This window comes from Kryptolebias marmoratus, linkage group LG23 (assembly GCF_001649575.2).
Source record: "Kryptolebias marmoratus isolate JLee-2015 linkage group LG23, ASM164957v2, whole genome shotgun sequence".
In the NCBI taxonomy this organism is placed as follows: Eukaryota; Metazoa; Chordata; class Actinopteri; order Cyprinodontiformes; family Rivulidae; genus Kryptolebias; species Kryptolebias marmoratus.
The window spans coordinates 13,784,445-13,794,995 of record NC_051452.1 but is presented as its reverse complement, the minus strand read 5'-3'; the positions used below and the strand labels follow the sequence as shown (position 1 = coordinate 13,794,995).

The 10,551-nt window shown below is 38.9% G+C and overlaps 1 protein-coding gene and 1 long non-coding RNA gene across 3 annotated transcripts in view; one reads left to right on the top strand and one right to left on the bottom strand.

Annotated features, from left to right (window-relative positions):
* Positions 1 to 10,551, bottom strand: part of LOC108245704 — a 541,596-nt gene that overhangs the window by 16,105 nt on the left and 514,940 nt on the right. The window lies entirely within an intron of this gene.
* xirp2a (xin actin binding repeat containing 2a) overlaps positions 1 to 10,551 on the top strand; it is an 84,660-nt gene that overhangs the window by 37,883 nt on the left and 36,226 nt on the right. For both annotated transcript variants that reach the window (XM_017432796.3, XM_017432795.3), the window contains exon 2: positions 5,847 to 5,952. In XM_017432796.3, coding sequence (XP_017288285.1) covers positions 5,847 to 5,952 — 106 coding nt within the window. The remainder of the gene's footprint in view (positions 1 to 5,846; positions 5,953 to 10,551) is intronic.

Here is a 10,551-nt window from a genome sequence, read left to right as displayed (position 1 = left end):
CGTACATTATTCAGTCTTGATCGCCCTTCTAAGTCCTCACATTTCTTTGACGTGGACTCCACCATATCCTTTAGCGAAGCAACAGTAGCTCCAAGGGTAGTTAGCTTATCCTCGTGGTCAGTAGCAGAGCGCTCAAGGTCCGCAATAGCTTGTTCGTGTGAGGTAATTTTAGCTTCCAGCGGAGCAAGAGTGGTCGTAATCTCCCTTCTCACAGCCCCGGACACAATTTCGTCGAATTTACTCACAAGATCTGAGCGCACACCCTCCAGCATCTCCTCCATACGCTTTAGCAGAAGCTCATTAGCATCAAGTACTGGAGCAACCTCAGGCTCAGGCGACAGGCGTGATTTGCTACGGCCTACCTTCGAGGTGTCGGATTTACCCCGGCTCACCATGGTTTAATAAAATTACCAAAACAGGTTGAGCAAAAATGTCCTGTAGATTACATAAAGAACTAGAATTGTAAAAAAAAAAACTTCAACAAATCGTGCTAAAAAAGGTTCAAAGGTTTAAACAGTCACATTCCTGCAGAGCTCAGGCAGGCACGTCCTACATGCTTGACGCTCCTCCGCAGCCCCTTGATGTGGTGGCCATTTTGAATTGATTTGAGTCCAAAAGTTAATAAGTTGTAGTTACTTTCTGAGAGCTCATTTGCTGTAGATAGATTCTTGAGTCTGCTGCTTCTTTGTTTGTTGTCTACTTAGCAGGTTTGCTTGAATGAAAGTCAGACTTCATATGCAGTTGACTCAAAATATGCCAAACCTGACAAGGCTCTGATGTGGATTCAGTTCAGGCAGACAACAGCGAAGTTTTAAGATGTTTATTAAAACCGCTAAGCTAAAGGGAATGCTAGTTCCCAGGACAGCACTCAGCACTCTCGGTATGGAGCAGGACGGGATTTGGAGCTGGTAAGTCCACCAAGGGTCTAGAGAGGGGAGTGACAAAGTCCGTTAGCAAAGGGGTTAGGCGAGAGGTCAAAACCAGGAGATCAGAGGTTGAGAGACAAATCCAGGGGAGCACAAACCAAGAGGCATAGTCCAGAGTAGTGAAGCGAGGTCAGTTACCATGAGTCAGAGTCCGTGGAGGTATCAGGCGAGGAGCAGGCAAGGAGCAATGGTCGAGAGTCAGGCGTGGGTTCGAGATCGAGAAGGCAGGCAAGGGCTGTGGGAAAGCACTGGACATCTACTAGGTAAACCGTTCAATAATCTGGCAAAGTCTGTGAGTTGGTGATGAGCTTAAGTATTAGCTGTAACAGGTGAAGATGATCATGATGATGACTGGCTTGAGATCCGGGGGCGTGGCATGGACTGCTAGACTGTGGAAAGAGACTGTGGCATGGAAATAGGAGGCGTGGCAGGAGCAGAGAAACTGTGACAAAACCGTCTGATACAAAGATTAGACACAAAGTAAGCAAAAATGTGATTTTTAAAGAAAAACTACTTCAGAACACCTTGAGAAAGCATTTATAAAGGTCACTTAAAAGACTGCAAAGAAATTTGGTTTCAGTTTGGTGTCAGTTGTACACACACATCCAGTAATTTCTTTCTGAGGGTTTAATTAAAATCTGTCTAGTGGTTCATAAGACATTATGCAAGCTATTCTTTGATAACAATATGATCGACCTGTTTGAAAAAAGGAAAACAAACAACAGATTAGTATGGTGTTGTTATATCGGTTGCTCCCTTCTTCAGGGGTTGCCACAGTGAGCAAACTTGAATGAACAATTTGGGAATTTGTTCAAACCTGCAGCCTCAGGATTACAAGACTGCAGCACTTTCTACTATATTAGTACTTATCTCAGATAGCTATTACATCTTTCCAGCTGATCCCAAATTGCTTGTGTGTCATAATATTTATGTTTTTGATAACAAAACTATCAATCTGACCAGTTAGAAAGGACAGTTTTGATAAAGGACTGCTAAAAACCTCACTGTTGGAAACCTCCCAATGTTGCAGAGTTTTACTGAAGTCTTAGTAAAAGCATGGCTTGTTAAGAGACGTGTCAATGGTTGCAACAATCTGAGTAAAACATCAAAATTTCTGCTAGTGCGTCTTTTAGCTCAGGTATTACAGGTCGGTCTACGCTCTGTGGCTAGCTCCTTCTAATAGGCATGAGTGTGGAAGATGTCACGGTGTCACCTCAAGCTCTTGGTGTATGTACAGTGATTTCCAGTTACCATGGTTTCACCACTGCGAATCTGACTGTCCGCTTTGTAGGCGTCTGTCACACACAAAATGGTCCCAGATGGCCAGCACTGATTTCATTAGCAGAGCTTTTTTTAAAGAGGATCGAGTGATCTTTTTCTTTTTTTTTTTTTTCTTTCACAGGGATTATCTCTTGTGACAGGCCAGCCAGAAACATTTTGACAGATTTCACCGAGCAGTGTCTCTTATTAAAGATACGCAGAGAGACCCTTTGTCCCTCTACCCGTTCCCTCTTCATCCCTCCCTTGTGATGGCATGTGCAAAAAGAGAACATATGGCAGGGACTCAAAGCTACGTAACATTTGCTGACAGTTGCAAGAGGCATTGTGCCATGGCACTGCTGGTATCCATGCTGTTGTTGTATCTCATAAAATCAAAAATCTGCATTTTTAGGAATCCCACGTTTAATCCCACTTAATGAATAACTGTCAAATTTTCCAGTGTGATGCAGTTTATTTTGTTTTGAATGTTGTTTGTACGTATGTTTACTGAGGTACTTTCTGTGGCTTTGACCAGAAGCAGGTTCACTGACATTTGAAATAACTGCACTTTATAAATCTCTCTAATTTCCAAAACCACTTTCATGCGGCAACTTCTGAGGAAAAGAAAAATAATAATCCCTTATGACTGCTACTGAACTCAAGGGCAGTTTCCAACTTTATAAATTACAAAAAGAAAAGAAAACACTTGGTTCAGTCCAACATTTCCTTCTCTTATTTAGCTGCAGTCTTTATAACAGCCATAATCAACAGTTTTTACATAATAAAAATGCACCTTTTAGTGCCATTGGAGAGCAACAATACATTTTGTGTACAATTTTTTTTATTGTAGTAAAAAAATAAAGCAGTTAAGGCTTTGGGAGGTATATATTTTTATACCTTAAAACCAAGCAGCAGCTTTAAAGAGCTTTTAGCATTCCCTACAGTGTGGGGCAGCAGTTCACAAAGGTGTGGTTGCAAACTCACTGTAAAACAATTGTCATAAATGTAAAAAAAAAAAAAAAAGTATTTTGTCCAAATATATGTTGTTGTATTGTCATAATCCCTGATTTAATTGACTTAATAAAAGTGTTAACCAGTGGTAGTTAAGTGACAATCTATTCTGCTGTCATTTTATCAAATCAAATGAAATTAAATTTAATGTATTTTATAGCACATTTAAAAACAACTGCTGTCAGCCAAAGTGCTGCACATAAAACAATGGTAAAAAGACAATACCAAGCACAAGAGATCACAAAAACAAACAAAAGCAAATAAAAATTTGATGACATTAAAGAAAAACATTAAAATGAAACAAAAAATGTCAACTCCCATGCTAAATTAAAAGCCAACCTTACTAACACCATCATACAAAGAGTTACAGATATTCAATCTGGATGTAACAGAACTAAAATCAGTTAGATAAAAGCCTCAGTTTAAAAAAGGGATTCTTTACCACTGAACTAATCTCTTTCTCAGGGTTAAAATTTTATCAAATGTCACTCCAAATCTTTTATGTGAGATTTTACAAACAGCTGCACGCTACCCAGATTTGTTGGAGCAGCGCTGTTGTTTTCACTATGACCAAAAACAATACCTTAAGTTTTATTCTCATTGAACTTTAGTAAGTCTGAAGCCATTCAAGCTTTTACCTCAGTTAGGCTGTCAAATAATGGTTTCAAAGAAAAAGAATGATTGGGCTTCAACTGTAGGTAGGTCTGAATGTCATCTGCATAAAGAGATGTAAAATATTCTAAAATTGGAGCCTAAGGGAAGCGTGTAGATGGAAAATAAAATGGGTCCAACAATAGATCCTTGGGGAACTCCTCATATGAGAGCGGCTAAAAAAGAAGCAGATTCTCAGAGGCTTCCAGAGAAACTCCTATCAAACAGGTAAGACCTGAGCCAATCTAATGTAAGTCTTTGGTACCAGGTTGCTCCAACCTGGAGATCAGGATGCTGCGGTTGACTGAGTCAATGGCAGCTATCAGGTATAAAAGCCAAATATGAGCTGAGTCTCCTGAATCTGTAGCTAATAAAAGATCATTAAAAACTGTCATGGGTTAAAAACTTTAAAACATTACGGTAAAGTTTGCTGCTTGGTTAGGGAGATGCTTCAAAAACGTATTCATGAAACATACAATTGCAGGGTTTGATCAGAGATGTTTAAGTAGAATCATAAATACAGAGTTTCCTTTCCCACAATTAACCTAAAAATTAATAAATCAATGTTATTCTAACAAACTACAACTGTATAATTCTTCAAACTATATTCCAACCCACACACTCTACATTATGTAACAACATTTCACTTTATGTTCACTGTCAGTGAAAGGTAAACAAAACCATATGAGACCTAAAAAGAAATAGGAGAAATCCACTAAACAGTTCTTTCAGTGTCATTCTTTCTTGTTTTGTATGAAGCTGGAATGAACCACACAGCCACAGATGCATACCAGTAGTTCTCAGAAAACAACCTTTAACCCTCCCGAAGCCCACAAAAGAGGGAGAGATAGAGAGAGGTAGAGAAGCCCTTGTACGGGAGGGTTAAAACACCCTTCATGCTGCCAATCATCCACTGGAAAGAAAAACAAAGTACTACGTAGATTTGGTTTGATATCAGGCCTCAAACAAAGCTCTGCTGAGCAGTGCTCTCTGGCTTGAGCTTTGTACGATGTGAGTGCTGCAACAGTCGGAGAGATGAATGGTAGTGACAGGGGGGAAAAAAGAGGGATTATGTTTACAACCACGGTTTTGCCACAGTGTGCATGATACTGTTGGAAAGTACACATATACAGTAGGTGAGTAAGTCTTTGGGGGAATGGCTAAAAGGCATTTTGGGAGACAATATTCAGTCCTTTGCTGCATTTTTGAAATTACAGCTGGCACCTTGGGTTGAAGAACAAAACCCAAACCAGACAGATGCAGGCTCTCTCTACATGCACCGTGTGCTTTTTGCTGTGCAGAGAGCTTTTTTGTGTCGCTCTAGAAGCTGTCGTGAAAGCGCTGTGGGGGACGCATTTGATTTGCAAATGACAAAAAAAAAAAAGAACCACCTGCACATTTGCAAACACGCACAGACACAGGTGTGTTTGTTCCCCACAGGAAGAATTTGCAACTGAATGGGCGTTTTGTACTCGTCTTGACAAAATGCTTCCAGGGGAAAAACGAGTGTGTGTGTGTGTGTGTGTGAGCCAAGGACATATATCACTGTTGTGTCTTTTTTTTTTAATCAGTATATGAAAATACCTCTGGTTACACCCAGCGTGGCTCTATTAATATTCAGCCAAAGTGCTGTTTACACTAACTTTCCAGTCAATGCCTAATGCTCACATTGTGCTCAAGGTCGTCTCTCATTCCACTCAGATGTGTGTGTGTGTGTGTGTGTGTTTGAGAGAGAGTGAGAGAGAGAGTAGTGTACGCAGACCAGACGATAGCAACAACTTCTCACAGGATATCAGAGTTCAAACGTCACCAAACCCTCATTTGTATTATTTTTCATACTGCAGGTATGTGTGTTAGCTCTGTTTTGCTACGTGTGTGTGTGTCAGCTGGTTCTGATGATCTGTGGTGACACCTCTCCATTGCCCTGGGGAAAAAGCACAGGTGTTTCCTCTGATAGCTCTCTCTCTCTCTCTCTCTCTGTTTCCTCTCTCGGACCAGGAAGTTGCAGCCACCTCTTTGTCCAAAAGAGTGAAATTCAGTTGCTCTGCTCAAACCGTCCCGTCAACACGTCAGCCCATGGCCTCGCCCCAAGATATCACACACTGTGAGTAGTTTTCGTTTTTTCCTTTGTTGTCTGTGTCTTGTTTGTTTTTGTTACCCTTTTAGGATCTTTTCTGGTATGATCACCTCCATTTAGGACCACCGTACTAGGACCAGACCTTGGTCCTAATAAGGTGGGAGATCATATTTGGGTTAGGTTTTAGGTTTGAACTGAGTTTAGGTCAGGGTTAGGCTACAGAAATGAATGAAAGTCAATACAATGTCCTAATAAGGATAGAAATACAAACTTTTTTGTATGTGTGGGTTGGCGTGTCTGTTTGTTAGCAAAATATTTTATTAACCACTGGACTGATTTATATCGAATGTAATCACTGGGTCTACATTTACAACTGAATAACGCTTGGATTGGCGAATGAAATTTAGCAAACACAAAAATGACTAAAAGTCACTCAGTTTTAGAGATATTCAGGTAAATTTTGGGGTGGTAGCACCTAGAATTGTTGGAGGTAACCATGTTTGTTAGCAAAATATCTCTTGAAACATTGAATAGATTTTAATTAAACATTAAAGAACTAATAATTATGCCTTTAATGAACAGAAAAATGGCTATAACAATTATTTTACAGATACTAAGCTAAAATTTGATGTGGTAGTAGTTGGTATTAATTGCTGGTGTCAACCCTGTTTGTCAGCAAAATATCTTATGAAACATTGAAGGGAATAAATTAATCAAATGCTCAAAGATGAATAATTAATCTACATCTGATTAGCTAACTGACCATAACAAATACTAAAATGACTAACTCAATTAATTTTACAGATACTGAGCTAAAATTTGATGTGGTAGTAGATGAGACTCTTTCCCAACACATACTCTGAGTGCTAACAATTTGTGCATAACATATTTTCAAGGTTTCACTAAAACAACTACAACTCCATCACTTCTCAACATGGAAGGCGCCGGGTGATATCCATTCCTTCAAGGAATGCCAGGTCTTCTATTTGTTAAGGATTTCTAGTGTCCATGAAAAGTGCTCTGAAAGGTTTTTTTTCCCAGAAAGCTTTGATGCAACATCAGATGTGTTGGACGGGAGGCTGCAGCTCGGTGATTGCATCACAGTTACACTGTTCTTTCTTTAACTACCAAGGCTACAGGCTGGTTAATGCAATGCTTTGTCCTATTTGTTCTAAGAGATAAACACATGGCAGAAAGCAGCTTTTGAAAACTAGATTGTTCATTTCCAGATAAGACTGCCTTTCTGTGAGCTCTTTTTTTTCCTTCTAAAACTTGGAATCTAGGTGCTGCCTTGATGCTGTGCCTCCATTACTGTGACAGCACCGCTATGGTAGTTACCTCCACTTTGTTCTCCAGCAATAGCAGGAACACACAGATGCGCCTTTTAGTGCAGGGTATAATGTTCTTTTTTTCTTCCAAACTCTGCAATTTAGCATAAGAGAGCGGGCTTTTGCATGTTATGCTGTCTTTGTTCATGAGCATCAAGATGAAACAGCAAAATATTTAAATAATCCAGTAACATGCATTCAGTGCAGTCATTCTGACATCTAAAAGAGACAAAAGCAAACCTTAAAGCTCATATATTTTAAAGTTGGGTTCTGTGGAAATGTTATGAATAAATAATATTGGAAAATAAAAGTTTAATCCTGAAATGACTGATAAGCTAGCAGCTAGCAACAAGTGGGACCAAGACCAAAGTGGACAGCTGACATCTTAAATTAATTTAAATCTCAACAGTTTCATAGTGGTCCATGAGAAAATTATCTGATAAACCTTTACATTGCATTTTATTTTACATCTGAAACATTACAAGTAAAATATCCCGTTGTTCCTGCTGGAGGACCTGAGGTTGCATCAGAAGTGCTACAGCTAAATGCTATTGCTGCTATTTGATATTAAAATTACTATGTCAATTACTATGTAATATGAAAATGACACCAGTAAAATGTTTTTAAAGCAGTGTTCACATAAAGTGCTCCAAAACCTTTGACATTAAAGTTCTTTGAAGACAGAAGCAATCCTCTTTGGTCTTCAACTGGAAATAGGAGAAGGTAAAATTCTACTTATAGTTTTATCAGCTTCTGTGTGGAATTTAAACTTTTGAAAGTTATAGAAATTGGTCTTTCAGAAATAAAGTCAATGAGCATGAAAAAGATCCATGTGCACCTCATAATTCATAGAAATAAAAGACGTAAATACTAACAAAGTTATCGTCACATTTTTCCTTGCAGCTACTTCAGCAAATTTTTACAAGAATTATTTGGACTAACCTTTTTAAAATCACAGCTAATAAGATAATTTAAACACAGAAATATCTTCCTGTTGTGGATGTCATAAAAAACTCCACAATACAGGACTAATATTTTTCTTTAAGTGTTGATTAAATTGTAAAGAAAAAAAAAAAATCTTGTTCTGTTTTAATATGAAAGCAAAACTTCCTTCTGAGCTCCAAATGGTAACTCTTCCTGCTGAGAAACAAACTTAAATATTCCTTTTAAAACAGCAGGGTGGAGTTCTGGATGGGGGTTTAAATCAAAGGATGAGCAGCAGGTCCAATGAAAACAGGATATCATTTCAGTTTTATTAATCACTACAAAGTATGCATGCAGGTCAGCCCAAATGTAACTCTACATGAAGAATCACTAAACACTCACCAGATGCTTGATTAGGGCCACTTGTTCAATTGCTTGTTAACACAAATAGCTAATCAGCCAATCACATGGCAGCAACTCAATGCCTTTAGGCTTGAAGACATGGTGAAGACGACTTGCTGAAGTTCAAACCAGGCATCAGAATGGTGAAGAAAGGGGATTTAAGTATCTTTGAATGTGCTTGTTGATGTTGATTAAAAGTAAAACTGTATGAAGGGATGAGTCGTGTATTTCTAAAGACACCCGTGTGACTATTTGTTTAGTGAATAAACATTCACCACATGGCACACAGCGGTTAATTTTGCTAAAATAGACTTTGAAATGAACTCTCCTAAAACAGGAGCGAGACAAAGAGATGACTGTGTAGATTTGGAATGAGTCAAACACTTTTCATATGGGGGGAAAAAGAGCTGGCTGTGAAGGAGGTAATAAAGGTACATTGTATTCACCAGAAAAGCTCAAAAGCTGAGGTTTTTTTCTTTTTTTCCCATTTTGTACTCGCTTAATCCTGCAACAATTGCTGCAAGTGGTTGGATATGTGACCTGTGCTGGCAAAATGAGTCAGAATGAGCACAGGCTGCAGTGCAGAAAATAGATTTTTGCCGTAATTGAGATTTGCGTAAAAATTAATCCATAAGGACACCATCTAGTGATACTGGTAACTCAAATAGCATATTATCTTCCTAGCCTACATTTAAATCGAAGTTTCTAACAAGTATGTCTTCAGAAACAATCCTTTGAACTCGAATCTTTTTACTTTCTTTTCAAGTTGATCATTTCCCTTCATAAAATCGGTGTCATTGCGAAGCTTGGCGAGTCCCCTTTTTATTTAGGAATTCTTGATGACATCACTCCAGATTAATAAAGATCGACTTGTCAAACCAAAATTCTCCTAAACAAAACTAGAAATTATTTGAAAATAATATTGTATTTATTGTGACTCATTTCACCAGCACAGGTCTCATATTTGCATGAGCTCAGTGGTAAAAGTTCTTTCACTGTAATTTGTTTACCAGTTTGGAATGAATAAAGTAACATTTTCTACAATTCAACACCTGCTGCTGATTTGTTGCCAACAGAAAAAGTCTTCCTTGCCACACCATTGCCAGATAAAAATGAAATAAGTGCAAGGTGACGACTGAGGGTAAGAATGTAAAATGACGATGTGGTGATGGCTGTCAAACCTGCTGACTCATGCTCATAAATTCAATCGCAGCACATCTAGACTGAGATCCTTTCCATCTCCACCTGAGATCCGTCGAGGCCTCACGTTGCCTCTCGGTTCCGTGTAAATTTAGATCTCGTTGATGATCCCCGGCACTGTCGCGACTGAGCGACAGCTTTTGTCTCGGCTGACAGGTTGACAGTGAAAACGCAGCCTGATCTGCCAAGTGGAATGACTGACAGCGGGCGCGAAGGATATAAGAGGTGCAGGAACTGCCGTGTTTAAAAAAAGCAGGACTAACGGCACTTGGAACAGATGCAAAGCTCACCTCTTAATCTCCACTCTGTGGCTCTTTCACTGCAGACGTCCATGTTTACACGGTTCATCTCGCATTACAACGGAATCAAACCATGAAACAGTGGCGGGCTTTGTGGCGCACACACCATGTAAATCGAATTTTATTTGTTTAATCATTTACCTGTTGTGCTAGTTTCCTATTCCTATCCACAGAACATGTATTTAAGCACAATTATGGCTGGCTCTTTGGATTCTTCAGTCTTCAAATGATGCCAGTTGGAGGCAGATTTGCCAAATGGCAGTTTTTGTTGTTTTTTTTTTTGTTTTGTTTTGATTAATCTCCTACCAGATTGGCCTGCCAAATGATGATGTCTTTATAATATCGTCCCAAGAAAAAGGAAAAAAAATCTATGATCCTCTTAGCAGCTATTATGGGAAACAAATTATGCCTAAACACGTGATGGATGGTTAGAAATTGAAAAGTGAAGTTATTGTGTGCTGATGTGAGACTAC